At 49.5% G+C, this 19312-nt stretch overlaps 2 protein-coding genes across 4 annotated transcripts; one reads left to right on the top strand and one right to left on the bottom strand.

The window, feature by feature from the left end:
- Positions 1-7764: 7764 nt before the first annotated feature.
- FBXL12 (F-box and leucine rich repeat protein 12) lies at positions 7765-12052 on the bottom strand. Its single transcript, XM_030299813.1, has 3 exons — positions 11745-12052; positions 11555-11627; positions 7765-9174 (listed from the first exon to the last, which is right to left on the bottom strand). The coding sequence occupies exons 1-3, from the start codon at positions 11828-11830 to the stop codon at positions 8353-8355; spliced, it is 981 nt and encodes a 326-aa protein (XP_030155673.1). The 5' UTR covers positions 11831-12052; the 3' UTR covers positions 7765-8352.
- A 5279-nt stretch (positions 12053-17331) lies between these two features.
- Positions 17332-18881, top strand: UBL5 (ubiquitin like 5). Of its 3 annotated transcripts, none has more exons than XM_030299852.1 (5): positions 17332-17425; positions 17702-17768; positions 17933-18016; positions 18176-18213; positions 18715-18881. In XM_030299852.1, the coding sequence occupies exons 2-5, from the start codon at positions 17713-17715 to the stop codon at positions 18756-18758; spliced, it is 222 nt and encodes a 73-aa protein (XP_030155712.1). In that variant the 5' UTR covers positions 17332-17425; positions 17702-17712; the 3' UTR covers positions 18759-18881. The 3 variants fall into 3 exon arrangements, with proteins under 3 accessions (XP_030155712.1, XP_030155703.1, XP_030155722.1); XM_030299843.1 differs by having other exon boundaries at positions 17334-17437; XM_030299862.1 differs by having other exon boundaries at positions 17423-17445.
- The last annotated feature ends 431 nt before the right edge of the window (positions 18882-19312 follow it).

A 19312-nucleotide genomic window follows, 5' to 3' on the forward strand; every position in this document is an offset into this window, starting at 1 on the left:
CGCCACCCAGGCGCCCCTCTCATACAACATGTTTTTAAGATCATCCATGCTCATGTCCTTTTAAAAGTTCTCATTAAAGGGCAAGGGGCACTAAGGAGGACATTTGTTGGCATGAGCTCTGGGTGTTATATGTAAGTGATGAATCACTCAATTCTACTTCGGAAATCATTATTACACTACATGTTAGCCAACTTGGATGTGAATTTTAAAAAATTAATTAACAGTTTTTTCCAATTAAAAAATTAAAATAAAAGTTCTCTTTTAAAAAGAAAAGAAAAGCCCTTTTCCTGTCCCACTATACTTTTGGGTTATAACATCAGCCTAGTGCTTGGGGCGAAGGGGGAGAAGGAGCAGCAGATGAGAAAACTGAGGTCCAGAGTCATCTGGACCCATTACTTCCACCACACCAGAGCAACCCGGCCCCCGCCTGCCGGGAAGAGCGGTGGATCCGGAAGTCTCTCGGAAAACGCGCCGCAAGGGACTGACCGGACCTGCCCCTTTGGCCCCGGATCTTTCGAGCCAGACCCACCAGGCGACACCAGAGCTGGGCGCCCCCATATGCCCCAGAGGCGATGTAGACTGCGGCGGCGCCCCGGCTGACAGACACTTCTGCTTCCGGTTTTGTGAGCCGCGATGGCGCGGGTCCCCGAGGCTCCCGCCCAGCGGAGTCGGAGGAGGCAGAGCTTGAAGAAGCCAGCGGGCAGGCAAGGGTCTTGAATCCGCCCAGCCAGGAAGTACGAGGGCGGGGAAGGGGCGGGGACAGTGCCTGGGGGCGTGGCTTGGCCTAAGAAAAGGCCTTGGGGGCGTGGCGGGGGGGGTGGTGAAGACCGATCCTAGAAGGCGGGGCTTGAGGGTAAGCGTAGTGCGTTGTGGGCAGGGCTAAGGGGGCTTCCAGGCTCAGGGGGCGGAAACCGGATGAGAACTAGGTGTGAGGGCAGGGCTTGGGCGGGCCTCACTCTCAGTGGGCCCGTCCTCAGGATGCCCAATAAAAGCTTTTCTTGCTTCTTTTGTCATTCCTTCCAAGACTCTGTGACAGAACACCAGGTTTACAAAAGTCCACAAAGTGGATCACACCTCCATTCATCCCGTTCCTGCCTTAGGGCCTTAAAGTTTTTAAATTTTCTTCTTCAGTGGGTTGTCTTTCAGTTAGGTTTACTCCTAGGCACTATATATATACATTTAATTTTTTGTTTCATTTCCCATTTGATTGTTTTGGGGGAGTTCTGAGAGATGGGGGACGTGCTCTGACTTAAGTCACAAATGTAAATAAGAGTATCCAGCCCATACAGTAGATGCCCGACAAGTATACATTCCTTCCATTTTCCCTATTTATGAAGGGTGACGAGGTGTATAAATACTAGCAACGTCTCCGAATTCCTGTATTGTGAGGGTACAATTATCTACGTAGCAAATCCGGTGACGTGCTGCCATCTTCTGGTGATTGAGGGTATTACACTCTATCTCAAGTAGCTCTTGAAACCAACTGTAAAACTTTACTTCCCTATTGGAAAGGTTTGTGAAAACGAATAAAAGGAAACCTCATTTAGAATGGAGTTGGGAGACCAGCAGGGAGAGCTTTCATGCCCAGCACTAGTCAACTGTAGGTCCAACAGGAAGAGAGGGACCTTGTAAGTAAGTACTCCTTTAGTATCCCAGCAAGAGGAAGGAAGCTTTTTCCTCCCCCAGCAACAGCTCAGCCAATGAGAAGCCACTATACTTCAAACTCCCAATTTATTCCAATGCACTTTTAATTTATAAAAGCCCCTCCCCACTCCCCCTTTTTCCTCTATAAAAAAGGCTACCTTCCTTTATTGTGGGGACTTACCTATGGTTTTGCCATGGTTTGCCTGGGCCTGGGGTTGCAAATTTTTGCTGTTCCTAAATAAGCCCATCTTTTGCTGATAAAATAACTGCCAGTTTTTTTTAAGGTCAACAGTTCTCACATTAAATGTTGATTTATTTATTTCTGAGAGAGAGACAGAGAGAGCAGGGGAAGGGCAGAGAGAGAGTAAGAGAGAATCCCAACCAGGATCCGTGCTGTCGGTGCGGAGCCCCTCGTGGGACTCCATCCCACCAACAGAGAGATGGTGACCTGAGCCGAAATCAAGAGTCGGTCGCTTAACCAAGGGAGCCACCCAGACACCCCAACAGTTCTCACTTTGAAAAGCATTTTCCCTTCCCACTATACCTTTGGTTATAATATCTGCCTGGTGTTTGAGGTAAAGAGAAAGAATAGTTTGACAGATGAGAAAACTAAGGCCCAGAACCATGTACACCCCCCAGCCATCTGGTTGGAGGAATTCAGGGAATGAGTGTGAGTTTCTGGAGAATGAACAAGGGCAAAGGTCCTGAGGTAGGAGAGGTTTGGCCTTTAAAACAACAGCAGAGGGGCACCTGGGTATTTCAGTCAGTTAAGCATCTGACTCTTGATTATGGCTTAGGTCATGATCTCACAGTTTCTGAGTTCGAGTCCTGCATCAGGCTCTGTACTGACAGTGCAGACCCTGCTTGGGAGTCTGTCTCTCTCTCTCTCTCTCTCTCTCTCTCTCTCCCTCAAAATAAATAAATAAACTTTTAAAAAGTAGGCAACATCAGAAGTCCAGTGTCTAAAATGTTTGAAGTGAGTCGGGCAGGTTGGAGACTAATTGGAAGTGAAGTCAGAGAAGCAATGAAGTCAGATCATACAAGGCCATCTGAGCAACTCTAAGAATTGTGGGTGTTACCTTGAGAGCAATGGAGGAGCCCCTGAAGAGTTTTGAGCTCCAGGAGCAACATGACCTGATGTCTATTTTTAAAATTCTCTTTGGGGCGCCTGGGTGGCTCAGCTGGTTGAGTGTCCGACTTCGGCTCAGGTCATGATCTCGCGGTTCGTGAGTTCGAGCCCCGCGTCGGGCTCTGTGCTGACAGCTCAGAGCCTGGAACCTGCTTCGGATTCTGTGTCTCCCCCTCTCTCTGCCCCTCCCCCATTCATGCTCTGTCTCTCTCTCCTTCAAAAATAAATAAACATTTAAAAAACTTTAAATAAATAAAATAAAATTCTCTTCGTCTTTTGTGTGACTCTAGGGAAGAAAAGATAGAATCAGGGAGGACCATTAGAAAGTTAAGGCAATAATCCCAGTGACAGATAGAGATGGCTGGACAAAGGTGGCTGGGGAGAATGGAGGGAGTGGGATCCACTCTGGTGCTAAAATTAAGGCAGAGCCAATGGCTATCTGCTGATGGATTTGTGTAGTTTTAGGGCAAAGAGTCAAAAATGACCCAAGGGATTTTTGTTTCTTTATCGTTGTGAAAAATAATTCTGGACATTGGTAAAGAGACTTCATTCAAAAGGGTTATTGAAAGAGGGAGAAAAGGCAGGGCAGGGTGCCTGGGAGGCTCAGTTGGTTAAGCATCCAACTTCGGCTCAGGTCATGATCTCATAGTTCATGAGTTCGTACTCCTCCCTTGCGTTCTCTCTCTCTCTCTCTCTCAAAATAAACATTAAAAAAATTTTTTAATGTCTTTGATTTTTCTCCAAACTCCCAGTAGTAGACAAAATTCTACAAGGCTACCTCAAACTTCTCACAGTGGCTTCCTCTGGGGCCTGGGATTAGAAAGAGGTACCCTTTCTGTACTGTTAAAATTCTTCACAGGCATATATTATTTTTTATAACAGAAAAAATTATTTTAACAAGATATATGTGCTTTAACACAAATATCCATCAAAGGTGAATGGGTAACAAATTATGCTATTATAGTCACATGATGGAATACTACTCAGGAACAAACTTTTGATTCCTACAAGAGCTTGGATAAATCCTAAAATCATCATAATGAGTAAAAGACAAGATACACATGTGTCAAAACTCATCAAATTATGCACCTAAATATGTGCTGTTTATTGTTATGAATTATACCTCAGTAGAGCTACACAAAAATTTATATGTCTAGTCTTTGTCCCCTGATGGGGCACAACTGTTGGGCCAGGCTTTTAGAACTGCTACCTATCAGCTAGGCAGTTTTGCCTAATGGTTAGGACCGTAGGATAAGATTACTCAGTTCTGCTACTTCTCTAGTTGTGTGACTTTGGGCAACTTAACTTCTCTGTGCCTCAGTTTCCTCCTCTGTACCTTCCTCACTGGGCTGAGGGTCAAAGTCCATGCATGAAGGACTGAGCATAGTACCTGACACAAAATAGACACTCGAGAAATGTTAGTTCTTGCGATTGCCCTTTACTTCCAATGGAGGGTTTTTAATCCTGTTTTTAATTTTCTATATTTTAATCCTGTTTTTAATTTTCTATATTTTGTGATGCTTTGACACCTTAGGGCCTTGGAAACCTGGCTCAGGACCACCCCTCTGAGGGTTGGGTAATTCCTAGAGTTAGGAAACAACTTGCTTTTGAGCACACTTTCATATGCAAACCAGCCAATCCAACTACCTCTGTTATCTCCCCCCTAACACAGCAAGCCAATATTTCCTCTGCCCTAAATCATGCCAGGGCCAAGTAACAGACAACTAGGAATGGCCTCTAGAGCCTAGAGCCCACCAAAATTATTCGAAGTAGCCAATTCTAAGCTTGTTCAGCTTGCCTACCCTGCCTCGCCTATTTCTTCCTGCAAAAACCATAATAAAGGCTCATGCCTGTGCTTTCCTCCTACTTCTCCTGCCTCCTACAGACCCCATTATGGTTTTTCCCCCATAATGGCTCTGTGAGACATTCCCCTCCTCTTGGGAATCACAAGTACTGTACCTTTTAGGAAAGAATCTGCAAACTCGAAGCCTTGCCGGTTATGGATAATGCCCCTGCTCATCCTCCAGGCTTCGAGGATGACTTACTAGAGGAATTCAAGTTCATCAAAGTCAAGTTCCTTCCTCCCGACACCACTCCAGTCCTCCAGCCCATGGATCAGCAGGTCGTTGCGAACTTTAAAAAGCTTTACACTAAAGGGGCGCCTGGGTGGCGCAGTCGGTTGAGCGGCCGACTTCGGCTCGGGTCACGATCTCGCGGTCCGGGAGTTCGAGCCCCGCGTCGGGCTCCGGGCGGACGGCTCGGAGCCTGGAGCCTGCTTCCGATTCTGTGTCTCCCTCTCTCTCTCTGCCCCTCCCCCGTTCGTGCTCTGTCTCTCTCTGTCCCAAAAATAAACGTTGAAAAAAAAAAAAAAATTAAAAAAAAAAATAAATAAATAAAAAATAAAAAGCTTTACACTAAAGCACTATTTCAGCGATGCTTTGAGGTGGCCCAAGGAACAAGCCTTACCCTCCGAGAGTTTTGGAAAAATCATTTCCACATCGTGAACGGCCCCAAGATCATCGACAGAGCCTGGGATGGGATCACCAAGAGAACCCTCAATTCTGCTCGGAGAAAACTGTGGCCTGATTGTGTTCTTAGATATGACTTAGAGGGGCTTGCTCATGAACAGGAGCCACCGGTGGTCGATGAAATTGTGTCCTTGGGGAAGACCAAGGGGGGGACTGGAGGCGAATGAGGATGTCATTCAAGAGCTGGTGGAGGAACATGGCCAGGAGCTGACCACTGATGGCTGATGGCATCCGCATCGCAAGCAACAGGAAGAGGTTATGGATGAGATCTCGTCTGCAGAGGAGGAGGAGGAGGAGGAAAAGGCGGAGGAATCCCTTACCCCAAATGAGATTAGGAAGACGTGTAAAATGTGGGAAACAGTGCAAGATTTTGTAGAAAAGCACCACCCGAATAAGGCTGTAGCAGTGCGAGCGAGGAATCTGCTTAATGACGATGCGATGCCACATCTCGGCGAAATCCTCAGAAGGAGGCAAAAGCAAGTGTCATTGGCTAAGTTCCTTGTTAAAGCTGCACAAGAAGAAGATTCCATGGAGCCAAGAGCAGTGATTCCGTTAGTGATAGTGAAAGTCGGTCGTCCTACACAATCACCCTCCTCTCTCTTGTCTCCCTCACACCAGCCATGAAGGTTTTCAAAGGTAAGTGCAGGTTAATTTATTTTTTTATTTATATTTTGCATTTTCTTTACTATTTTGTATTATATTACAGTATTGTAATCATTTTTATATAAATATTTTTGGGTTGTGGAATGAATCATCTGAGTTTCCATTCTTCTGGGAAAATTCGCTTTGATATACAAGTGCTTTGGATTACAAGCATGTTTCCAGAACAAACTGTGCTCGCAAACCAAGGTTTTACTGTAAGAAAGTTTTCTTCCAAAGACACTTGTCTCCGTGTCCATCGCCGTACGTGATTTTTGAAAAAAGATTTTTTTATGTTTATTTATTTTTGAGAGAAGGAGGCAGAGCATGAGTAGGGGAGGTGCAGAGAGAGAGGGAGGCACAGAATCGGAAGCAGGCTCCCGGCTCTGAGCTGTGAGCACGGAGCCCGACGCCGGGTTTGAACCCGCGAACCGTGAGATCATGACCTGAGTTGAAGTCGGCCACTCGACTCACTGAGCCACCCGGGCGCCCCCACCATGTGTGATTAAAACAGATCTCAGGTACATTTCATAACAGAGGGCATCCTCAAGCCCCTGACCCCTGGTCCCGAAGGCGGTGGTCAGGCTCTGCCATAACCCTACCAGCCCTCCAAGCTAAGCCCAGAAAGGGGTCACCGAAATCGGGTGAGACTGGGAGAAAGACACCTCTTCAGTACCAGTGCCCCAGCCTGGAACAATCTAGTCCCCCAGGTGCCCTGGCCTGGAGCTGCCAGATTTGATCAGCATGGGATAGGTGGCCACACTCGAGGAGCACTCAAACCATAGTCCTCAGGTGGCCAGATGGAGAATTTCTCCTCCACCCCCTCGTGGGAAAGCATGAGAGAGACAGCCAGGTCCTCTGAGAAGTGAGCTTGGAACAAGGAACCAAGGGTATCAGTTCAACCCCATCTTCTCTTCTGGCTCTGGCCCACCACAGAGCAGGCAAGCTGGGCCAGTGGGCAGGTGGTGATCCTGTCGCGTTCATACACGCCCTCCTCCCCAGCTCGGGTCAGAAGCGACACTCATCTCCTGATCACTATCGGCCTGCCACCTGCATCTTTCAAGTGGCTCAGACTCAACGGGCAGGAAAAGGAGTTGCTGCTTTCTGACCCCCTAAAGCCTGTGCCACCTGTGGGGACCCTCCAACCTTACCCCATCAGCTGACTTCGCTTCCTATTGCTCACCTCTTCCTCCCTCAGCCACGCAGATCTTCTTCCTGATCTCCAAAGAGGTCAAACTCATCCCTATCTCAGCCAGTGTCTTGGCCTTCTTTTTCCCCCTGCACTTCCCAGAGGGGGTTCGTCCTCACCCCTCAGGTCTCCAAACTTGAGAGGCTTGCCCCACCCACTCCACCAGGCACAGGCACCTCCATCATGTGAGCCTACTTCAAAATCGTCTCAGTCTCAGGGGGCCCGGGTGGCTCAGTCGGCGAAGCGTCCGACTTCGGCTCAGGCTGTGATCTTGCGGTCTGGGATTTCGGGCCCCGCGTCAGGCGCTGTGCTGACAGCTCAGCTCCAGGCTCCAGGAGTCTGCTTCAAATTCTGTCTCCCTCTCTCTTTCTCTGCCCCTCATCTGCTCACACACTATCTCTCTCTCTCTCTCTCTCTCTCTCTCAAAAATAAATAAACATTAAAAAAATTTTTTTAATTGTCCCAGTCTCTAAAACCATCCCATCAATGTGTTCACCTGGAGGTCGACCCTGCCGTCTGCTCAGGTCTTGTTTTGTTCACTGCTGCGGCCCCAGGGCTTCGACCAGTGCTTGCAAAATAGTGGGCAGGCAAGAAATGTTTGTTGAATGAATAAACCAAATGCTTTTGGGAAAAAAAAAATTATTTTTCTTTAATAGCAAAATAATATATATTGTGGAAAAATCTGAAAATATAGAATACCAAAATACCGAAAGTACAACTGAGAACCTTCACTGACACTTTCAATCGTCAAAGCAGAAGTCTTCCTGGGCTTTCTCATCGCATCCCTCGTGTATCAGTGGCGTGTCAGCGTGGGGGTGCACATGCATAGATAGTCTTGCCAGGCCTCCTAAAGGGGCCCTGGCCCTCAGCTCCCCCTAACTCTTAACCCCACCCTGCTGTATCCATTCTGTTCCTGAGAATGACCCATCGTCGAGGACCTTTTTGGCCCAGGGGCTGGTAAAGAGTAAGGCTTCGCGACATGACCATGAGGTAGCTATGATCTTCCCCACTTCCAGATGTGGGGATAGGCCCTCCGAGAAGCTGGCTGATGTCACAGAGGCCAAACAACTGGCAACCAGGGATTCCAACTGTCCGGAGGCCCCAAGGCCTTCGTTCTACCTTGTGGCTTTGGGCTCTCTAAACCTGGTTATGGGCCCTCTGCAAGGTGCTGTCCAGAGGGTCTGGGGCTCACCCATGAAAGCCAACATGGATGGGTGGTGCAGTCACATCCACCAGTCCATGGACTCTTTGGGGCAGGCCCTGACGATGACCATACAGTGGGGCAGCCCCTTACACAGGATCCTCTCGGCCTCCTGATCCTCCCACCCCAGCCCCTGCAGCTCAAGGACCCTGAGCTTGGGCATGGCGAGGCAGGAAGAGAGGATTTCAGCCGGGGAAGGCATTTCTGGGGTGATGAGAGGGCCCAGCAAGCACAGACTCTCCAGGGCTGGCATGCCCTCCAAGACGGACAGGCCGGGGGCAGAGAGGCCCCTCACGGTCAGCCGGATCTTCCGCACATCTCGGAGGTGGCGACTGACGGCCAGGAGGGTGCTGTCAGCTGAGAGGGTGCAGCCCAGCACCTCCAGCCTCTGCAGGTAGCCCAGCTCCTGGAGGCCCGCATCCAGCCCCGTCTCGGTCACGCGGTAGGTACCGCCCAGCACCAGCGACCGCAGGGCGCGAAAGCGCGTCAGGCCCTGCAGGTGCTCATCACGGAAGGCAGGGACCCGGTCCAGCACGATGCACTCGAGCAAGGGCAGCACGGTGGGGTCCTGCTCCTTGAGGAGCCAGGCCATGGAGATCTCGCAGCTGTGCAGCTCCAGGGTCCTCAGGGTGCAGGGCAGGCTGGTGATGGGCACCATGCTCAGGTCGGCCACGTGCAGGCAGAGACGCTTCAGGTTAGGGCACTTCTGGCCCAGGGCCCTCATCAAGGCGGGGGACAGCCGGGGGGCCTGGGAGCCTGAGAACAGGTAGCCGCCCACCCGCAGGGAACGGAGCCGGGATGCCATATAGCGGCGAAGGAGGTGCCACATGACTTTAGGCCGCATCTGTAAGAGCCAGAGGCGGGGGTGACAGGGTGAGAGATACGGAGAATATCCCGAGGCCCCTGCCTGCCTGGAGACGGACCAGCCCAGCTGGGGCACTAGTGCTCCCCTGGGCTTCTGCCTGACCCCTGCCAGCCTCACCTCACCGCGCACCTCCCCAGGAGTAACAGGCCAAGTGAACCCCATTGTTTTGACTTCTAGGTTTGAACAAAAGCACTGAGAGAAAAGGGAAGATCATAACAGATCTGTCTTCAGCAACAGAGTGGGGTCCTTGTAAGTAAGAAAGCAGAACAAGTCACCAGCATTTATCCCTTTCTTCGTGGCCACCGCCACTAGGAATAAGCAACACAAAGCCCAACTGAAAAAGGCTACAACTGTCCAGAGTAAATTAAAGTCATCTTAAAAATAATAATAATAGGGGCATCTAAGTGGCTCAGTCGGTTAAGCGTCCAACTTCAGCTCAGGTCATGATCTCACAGTTCGTGAGTTCAAGCACCACATTGGGCTCTGCGCTGACAGCTTGAAGCCTAGAGCCCGATTCAGATTCTGTGTCTCCCTCTCTCTGCCCCTCCCCTGCTCTCTCTCTCTCTCTCTCTCAAAAATAAATAAGCATAAAAAAATAATAACAAAAATCACAACCTAGTAACGGTGAAAACTGCAAAACTTAACCCCAGGAAGTTAATTACTGCAAAACAAACAAAATGTAAGTGGAAGCACCTTGCATTTCATTGTATGTGCATTTAACCTTTTTTAAAAAAGACGGTAGGGGTGCCTGGGTGGCTCCATTGAGTGTCCACTTCAGCTCAGGTCATGGTGTCACAGTTCATCGGTTTGAGCCCCACATCAGCCTCTGTGCTGATTGCAAGGATGGAGCCTGCTTTGGATTCTCTCTCTGCCCCTCCCCTGCTTGCGCGCTCTCTCTCAAAAAATAAACATAAAACAAAACAAGAAAGAAGAGAGAAAAAAGAAACTGCATAGTGTAAAATTTGTGCATAGCATAAAACCTGAGGGGCTGTTAGAAAATCAGAATCTGGGGCCCCACCCAGCTCACTGAATCAGAATCAGCATTTTATTATTTTCTTAAATTATTTTTCAAGATTTTTATTTTTAAGTAATCTCTACACCCAACATGGGGCTTGAACTCACAATCCCGAGATCAAGAGTCATACTCTACTGAATCAGCCAGCCAGGTGCCCCAGAATCAGCCTTTTAACAAGATCTTCAGGTGATTCATATACACAGTGAAGTTTGACACTATTTTATAACACCGTTTGTGAGAGTAAAAAGTTGGAAATAACCTAAAGGTCTGTCAACAGGAAAACAGGTAAACAAATTGTGGTATATTCACTTAACAAGTTGAAAGGAATGAGCTAGATTTACATGTGTCAAAAGCAATGTTGTGTAAATAAAGCCATCGGTGGATATATAATAAATAGCATTTAATTACCTAGACAGAACAGCATTATTTCAACTTTAGAAACACATTAACAAAATTGTATATTGCTTATGGGTAGTCACACAGGAAGTAAATAAAAACATGAAAGGAATACTACAAATCCATTTTATAATAGTGGTTACCTCTGAGAAGGGTTTCAAAAAATGCAATGAATACATCTATAAATGATGTATGCATATGCATGTACATAAGTCTTTGCATATATGTCTCACACGATCTGCAGCAAAAATGACCAAAAGTTTGGGGCACCTGTGTGGCGCAGTCCTTTAAGCATTGGACTCTTGATTTCAGCTTAGGTCATGATCCCACGTTGGTGGGTTTGAGCCCCAGGTTGGGCTCCACGCTCAGAGTGCAGAGCCTGCTTGGAATTCTCTCTCCCTCTCTCTCCCTCTGCTCCTCCCCTGCTCCCTCTGTTCTGTCTCTCAAACTAAATAAACTTAAAAAAAAAAGAAAATGACTAAAGGTTAAAATGGGTTAAATCTAGGTGGTAAGTACATAGTTGTTTCAGATTATCCTCTATACATTTCTCTGTATAGTTGAAATAGTTCATAAGAAAACAAGAAAAATACAATGCAAATGGGAAAACGTGGAAAAGGTTCAGTTGCAATACTCAGTAAATAAATCCTGGAAATTAAGTTGAATCTGGAGAATGATTTCTCCAGAAAAACTCATCAATAGCTAATGTAATCAAGAGGCATTTGTCATAGGCTCACCGTACGCCAGACACTGCTCTAAGCTCCCTGAACCATCTTGGCTATCCTCATTTTGGAAATGGGGAAACAGGCCAGGAGGTCACCGAAGGGCAGCTAAGGGACGCTGCCGGGATGCACCCTGGACTGCCAAGCTCGAACTCTAGGGTGCAAGGAGTGGTCCTTGCGGCCCAGAGACCCCACCGCGGCCCATGCCCGCCCGGTCGACCCCGTGTACCGTGTACAGAGTCAGGTCGACGTGTCGCCAGAGCCACCGGTCGTCCACCAGCCTCTTCCAGCGGTGACAAACCCTGGGGGGAGGGGACCCGCCGTTAAAAAACTAACCGCGGCCCCCGGGGGACCGGATTCGCATCTCCGGGTGCTCCCCCCGCCCGGCTCTTCCCCCCACCCGCGGGGCGAGGCCGCACCTGGAGATGCGAATTCGATCCCGGACCGGGAGGTAAGAGAAGATCTCTAACAGAACTGAGTCCGGCAGGTCCGCCAAAGTCGCCATGATCCCGCCGACACGCACTTCCGCTTGTGGCTGTAAGGGGATTCACGACCTCACCCTCCGGGGGTCAGCAGGCGGCGGGTGGCTGGGGGTGCCCGCAAGGCGGAGGCCGCCGCCTCCAGCAGCCGGCGGAGAGTTTCAGCTTTTCTCTCGCGGGGACAGGGTTGGGCCCCGGCGACAGACCCGCCCACTATCTGGATGGAGCTCAGGGGACACGCTGGGAACCAGGCCTGAGCCCGGAAGGCGTGGCTGAGGCGGTGACGCACCCAGAGGCGGGGTCAGGGGCGGGGACAAGGCTGTGGGCGGGGCTGAGGTTAGGGCAGAGCCCGGAGGCTTGACGGGGCAGTGACTAGGGACCCGAGGGCAAGCCTGGGGCGGTGACGGGAGACCCAGAGATGAGCTAGGGGCTGGAACTAAACCACGGAGCGGGATTAAGGGCGGGAACAAGGCTCGAGGCGGGGCTGGGGACTGGGATCCAGCCTGGAAAAAGTGGCTCGGTTGTTGACTGGCGGCCCCGGGTGGGCGTTAAGTGCGGTGACGGGCCCGGAGCGCGGCGAGTCTTGGGAGCGCCGGGCTTACAGACCCCAAGACCAAGCCCGGAAGGCGCGCTCAAGCATTGGGGCGCCTTGACCGCGGGGTTGGGGCGGGACGACCAGCGGCTGGCCTAAAGGAGAGCGAGGCCCTAACTTGTTTTTAAACCTAGTAATGCTTTTTGATGCCTATGAACGTGAATAAATTTGTAGAACTGAAACAGCTTGTTAAAGGGTGTGTTCAATTTTCCGTTCTGATAGTGCTAAGTTGTTCTCCACAGAGGGGGAGTTGACACTCCCACCAACTGTATATCATTCACTTCTAAAACATTCATTTTGGGAGCACCTGGGTGACTCAGTAAATGGGCGTCTGACTTGGCTCAGGTCATGATCTCGCAGTGCGTGAGTTCAAGCTCCGGGTGGGGCTCTGCGCTGACAGCTCAGGGCCTGGAGCCTGTTTCAGATTGTCTCCTCTCCCTCTCTCTCTGCCCTTCCCCCACTCTCACTGTCTCTCTCTCAAAAATAAAAACATAATTTTTTTTTAATTTGTTTTTGAGAGCGTTGCTTCTGTGGGGGCGGGGCAGAGAGAGAGAATCTCAAGCAGGCTCCAAGCCCAGCATGTTGCCCCGATGCCTGGCTTCATCCCACAACGTGAGTTCATGACCTGAGTGGAAATCAAGAGTCAGATGTTTAACCAACTGAGCCCCCCAGGCGCCCCTAGGATTATGTTTTATTATTTTTTTTAATTTATTTATTTTGAGAGAGAGAGTGCATGCACGTAAGAAAGAGCAGGGGAGAAGCAGAGAGCAAGGGAGAGAGAGAATCCCAAGCAGGCTCTGTGCTGTCAGAAGAGAGTCCCAACACGGGGCTCAGTCCCACAAACCTTGAGATCATGAGCTGAGCCGAAATCAAGAGTCTGATGTTTAACCAACTGAACCACCCAAGTGCCCCCTTTAATACTTTAAGCAATCGCTACACCCAACCTGGGTCCTAAATTTACAACCTGGAGATACATTTTAAATTTTGTAATTTTAAGTAGGTTCCATGCCTAACATGGGGCTTGAACTCACGACTCTGAGATCAAGAGTCACATGCTCTACCGACTGAGCCAGCCAGGTGACCCATATCACTCTTTTTTTTTTTTTTTTTTTTTTAAGATTTTATTTTTAGGTAATCGCTACACCAAACGTGGGACTTGAAACCATAACCCCGAGATCAAGGGTCACATGCTCCACTGATTGAGCCAGTCAGGTACCCCATCACTCATTTTTAAACTTTTTTTTTGTAACGTTTATTCATTTTTGAGAGACAGAGAGAGACACAGTGCGAGTGGAGGAGGAGCAGAGAGAGAGGGGGACACAGAATCTGAAGCAGGTTCCAGGCTCCGAGCTGTCGGCAGAATCCACTGTGGGGCTCGAACTCACAGACCAGACCGCGAGATTATGACCTGAGCCGAAGTCAGATGTTTAACTGAGTGACCCAGGCGCCCCTCACTCATTTTTAAATTAGCAATTCATAAGGGCAGTGAATTTCATTCAAACATTCCTGTATTGAGGAGTATTCAAGTTGTTCCAAATTTGTTACCACAGACAATATTGGAGCTAGGCATTATTTTATATACGTATGTACGTGTACACATATATCCCATGTTTTTATTTTTATTGGATAAATAACCAGGAGCTGGTTTGATGGGTCAAAAGGGCATGTGAAATTTAATTTTGAGGTTTTGCTAAATCACATCCCCAAGAGCCTATAATGGCAATAGATGTTTTCAGTACATACACACAGGTGCAGAAATTGGAGATGTTGAAAACTGTTTAAAAAAAATTTTTTTTAACGTTTGTTTACTTTTGAGAGAAACAGAGACAGAATGCGAGTGGGTTAGGGGCAGAGAGAGGGAGGCACAGAATCCTAAGCAGGCTGCAGGCTCTGAGCTGTCAGCACAGAGCCCAACACGGGGCTTGAACCCCTGAGCTAAGAGATCATGACCTGAGCTGTGAGATCATGATATGAGCCGCAGTTGGTCACTCGGTCACTCAACCGACTGAGCCACCCAGGCGCCCCATTGAAAACTGTTTTAAAAAGGAATGCATGGGGCACTTAGGTGGTGAGTCCGTTAAGCACTGACTTCGGCTCAGGTCATATTTCAGTTCATGAGTTCGAGCCCCTTGTCAGGCTCCACTCTGATGGCACCAAGCCTGCTTGGATTCTCGATCTTTCCTCTCTTTCTCCCTTCCCCTACTCACGCTTTCTCGCTTTCAAAATAAACTTAAAAAAAAATTTTTTTTTAATGCAAAATAGGGGCTCCTGGCTGGTTCAGTTGGAAGAGCATGTGACTCTCAATCTCAGGGTCTTGAGTTTGAGCCCTAAAATGGGTGTAGAGATTACTAAAAATAAACTCTTTTAATGTTTATTTTGGGGAAGGGGGAGAGAGTGCACAAGCAGCGTGTGCATCCACAAGCGGGGGAGGCTCAGAGAAAGAGGGAGATAGAGAATCTTAAGTGGGTCTGTGCTGACAGCAGAGAGCCCTATGTGGGGCTCGAACTCATGAACCATGAGATCAAGACTCGAGCCAAAGTTGGACGCTTAACTGACTGAGCCACCCAGGTGCCCCTAAATATAAATAACTTTAAAAAACACATAAATAAACATTAAAAATTTTTAAAACATGCAAAACTTATTAAGATGTAAATATTAAATGTGTGCAATTTTGCCTATCAACTGTACTTCAGTAAAGCTAAAAAATAATACATCTGTATGCTCACACTTATCCATAAATAAATACAAAGTATGGGGCACCTGGGTGGCTCAATCGATTGAGCATCTGACTTCGGCTCAGGTCATGATCTCGTGGTCTGTGAGTTCAAGCCCCGCGTCGGGCTCTGTGCTGACAGTGCAGAACCTACTTGGGGTATTCTCTCTCTGCCCCTCCCCTGCTTGCCCTTTCTCTCTCTAAGTAAATAAACGTTTATTTAATTAAAAAAAAAGGGGGGGCGCCTGGGTGGCTCAGTCGGTTAAGTGTCCGACTTTGGCTCAGGTCATGATCTCGCAGTCCATGAGTTCAAGCCCCATGTCGGGCTCTGTGCTGACAGCTCAGAGCCTGGAGCCTGCTTCAGATTCTGTGTCTCCTCTCTCTACCCCTCCTCTGCTCATGCTCTATCTCTCAAAACTAAACATTTAAAAAAAAAAAAGGACACAAATGCTTAGACAGCATTGTTCATAGTAGCAAAAAATTAAAATTTAAAAAATGCACACATGATTTATTATGTGTCTCACTCTTTCTTTTTAAATGTTTATTTTTGGGGCGCCTGGGTGGCTCAGTCGGTTAAGCGTCCGACTTTGGCTCAGGTCATGATCTCGCGGTCTGTGGGTTTGAGCCCCGCATCGGGCTCTGTGCTGACAGCTCAGAGCCTGGAGCCTGTTTCAGATTCTGTGTCTCCCTCTTTCTCTGATCCTCCCCTGTTCATGCTCTCTCTGTCTCAAAAATAAATAAATGTTAAAAAAATTTTTTTTAAATGTTTACTTTTGAAGTTTTGAAGTTTATTTTTGAAGTTTGTCCCCACGCGGGAACCTCAAGATCATGACCTGAGCCTAAGTCAAAAGCTTAACCGACTGAGCCACCCAGGTGCCCCTTGTGTAAATTCGTAAAGGACTGTCAGAGGCTGGTCCAAGACCCATTCTTACTACAATCCCAGGCTGGGAATTGCTATCCCCTTTCCATAGATGAGGAAAATAAGAATAACTGTGGGTAACTGTATTCCTTGAGATCATACAGTGTAATATTAAGTGGTAATGTTGAGGTTTTGACTCATCTAAATCCAAAGCCTGTGTCTCCAATCTGAGTAAGTTTTCCATTCAGAGTCCCTCCCCTCTCAAGCGCACTCAGAAGGGCTCTCAGAGGAATGACAGGTCAAAGTTCTGAGCAGAAAGGCCCCTGAACCTAGTGTTTGTGGTAGGACCTCCTGGGCCAGCTCCCTACACCAGATCAGCCCCACACAGGGTCATAGAGCATCTGCCCTTTCCACAGGATGACCTCTCATGTCTCCCACCTAATCTCATAGCCCAGTTTGAGAAGGTGGATTGGGCAAATCAGAAGTGGTGGCTCATTTTCAGGGCGAATGCCTCCAGGGTCACCAAACTGGGAAAACCCTGTCTGCCGAGAAAGAACGGTTGACCAGTTCCATTGGCAGCTGTTTGCTCGAACTCAGAGAAGGGTACCCCCTGTCCCACCAGCTCTGGGGAATCAGACCAGTCCAGGGGCTTCTTCGGGACTGAAAGGCAAGGCTGAGATCTGGTACAAAGTGCTCTCTGCAGGGCGGGAGCGTCCTTTCTTGAAGACACAAACGTGGGTGGTTTTGCCCTTGTGCCGTTTTCAGTTTACTTGCCGGTGTTGACAGGCTGGCGTGCAACCTGGACTCCATTCTAAGTGCTGGCGTCCAGGACGAGATCAGGCGGCGTTTCTGCTTACTGACTGCGGTCTGCGCCCAGGTGTCTTGGGGGGGTGGGGTGGGAGGGGGCGGTCAGGCGCGATAGCCAAACGGAGGGGTGAGCGAAGAGGCCGGACGAGGTGACTGCATGACTCGACCCAGGCTCCCCATAGTCCCGAAGCTGCAATTAAGAGGCTTCGTCGGGCTCAAAAACGGGAAGTCACTACCCCCACGGGATGTCCCCCGAGCCCCCGAGCCCGCCCCATGTTCCTACCAGAAGCCACACAAGACGGCGTCTCCCCACATCTAAGGGGCCCCAACCAACGGCTTCCAGCGGGCTGGGCGCCGGCCCCTGACCTCTGGCTTTCCTTCCACGCCCCTTCCCCGACCAGGCACGGGCCGGGACGCCGACAGGGCCCCACGCACCCACGGCAGGCGCCCCCTACCCAGCCTTGGGACCCTGCACCGCTCCTGGGAACCGCAAACCCACCCTGCGCCTGGGACCGGAAAGAAGTCGTAGGGATGTTGAGCAGGGAGCACGGACCTACGCTTCCGGTTGGTCACTTCCGCTTCCGACTCTGACCGGGGTTCCGCCTTCGAGAGAGGAGATTGTGGCGTCGGCGGATTCCAAGCGTTTCGAGGTCAGGGGCCAGGTAGAGAGGTCCGCAGTTGGGGAAAGCTGGTGGGACCCGGCCATCAAGGGTCTGTGCCCCTGCGAGAGGCGAGGCCGGGCCTTCGGGCGACCTGAAGAGGGGAGGCGCGGCTCCCTGGGGTCCACGGTCCTGAGACTGGGAGGCCCGGGAGGACACGGATCTGGGAGGTTGAGGGGTGAACATAGAGCCCAAACCCGGGGTCTTGGGTCCTGGGAGACCCCTGAAGCCCTGACTCTGCTGCCTTCCACCCCGCGCCCTGTGTAGCTCCAGACAGGATGATCGAGGTTGTTTGCAACGACCGTCTAGGGAAGAAGGTCCGCGTTAAGTGCAAGTATCCACCGGCGGCCGGTTCCTGGGGCACCTCAGTCTGTGTTGTAGGGGGACTTTCCTGGGGGAGGGGGCGGATGGGGTCCTGGTAGAGTGCATTCAGCCCTGGAATGTCCTCTTCCACGTTCTACCTCCCCCTTCCATTTTCCTTAACTCCTCTGCGCCCAGCACTGATGACACCATCGGGGACCTTAAGAAGCTAATCGCAGCCCAAACTGGCACCCGCTGGAACAAGATCGTCCTGAAGAAGTGGTAAGTACAGTGGTCGAGCTGGGCGCTGGACAGGATCAGTCCAGAGGTTTGGGTTCCAGAGCCCTGCAGGCAGCCCTTTGCTTAGGCAGGGTTTCCTCCGCTTGCCTCTAGTATGAAAAGCCACCTCAGGCTTCTGTCTAAAAGGTTTCTATCCCACAGGTACACGATTTTTAAGGACCATGTGTCTCTGGGGGACTGTATCCTTTGTGTGACTTCTTGAGGAAGGGTCTGCATACCCGACTTGGTTCTCTTTGTTCCGTGCTGGAATCTATGTGCGATTGTGCGCATAGAACGTTTAACTTAGTGCGCAGCACATGGTAAGCATTTCGAAAATGGGAGCCATGTAATTATTTTGTTGGGGGAGGAGGGTGGATGGTGAAATATTTTGACTTGGCTTAGAAGACACTTGAAGGTCAACATGTTTCTTACGGAACTCTACCTGAGTGTGGACAGGAGGCCAGGATGGAGTGAGACTCAGGCATGTCTATGGTGCAAAAGGAGCATCAACTTTTTTTCTTTCCTCTTTTTTCTTTCTTTCTTTCTTTTTTTTTTTTTAATGGTTTGGATTCTTTCCAAATCAAAATGACCCGGTTCAAAATGCCTTTCTTGGGCCCTCAGGCCACTCTGACCCACGTGTGCAAGATGAGGGGGGTGGAGCTGGAACCCACAGTGAGAATTCCTTAACACCTTCACTTCAGATGAAATCCACGATGGGATGAACCTGGAGCTTTATTACCAATAGAACAGAATTCCTTCCTGCTGACCATCTTCCCCTCCTGTTTCCTCTCTGCTCCCACCCTCATCCCCACACTGGTATGGATGCTTGTTTTTAAAAACTCCTGTTAATAAAATATTAGAAGTTGCATCATTGTTGTCCTCTTTGAGCGAGGCCTTATCTAACATGGGGAGGGTTGACAGCTGGTTGTCACTTTACTTTCTACGCAGCTGCTCAATGAGAGTTCAGGATCAACTGGGTGTGACCCAACCCGCAGCTCTGGGTTTTGCCATGGGTCTGTGAAAGAGGTCGTGGGATTATTGTCATCCTAATAGATTAGCGAGTGTCTGGGTAAGGACACTGGATGTAGTAGTAAGGAATATGGGTTCCGGATCGAGACCAACTATGGTTGGAATCCTGGCTCTGCCACCAAGAGTGATCCTGAGCAGAATAGTTAACTTCTCGAAGCCTTCATTTCCTTATCCAAACTGGAACTGAGAGTGTTTACTTCATTGTGAAATGTAGATGAGCTAAAGCAGGGTTAAGCATCCACAGGTCCTGAACTTTTGAAATCCCAGAGG

The sequence above is a fragment of the Lynx canadensis genome, chromosome A2 (assembly GCF_007474595.2).
Source record: "Lynx canadensis isolate LIC74 chromosome A2, mLynCan4.pri.v2, whole genome shotgun sequence".
Taxonomy (NCBI): domain Eukaryota; kingdom Metazoa; phylum Chordata; class Mammalia; order Carnivora; family Felidae; genus Lynx; species Lynx canadensis.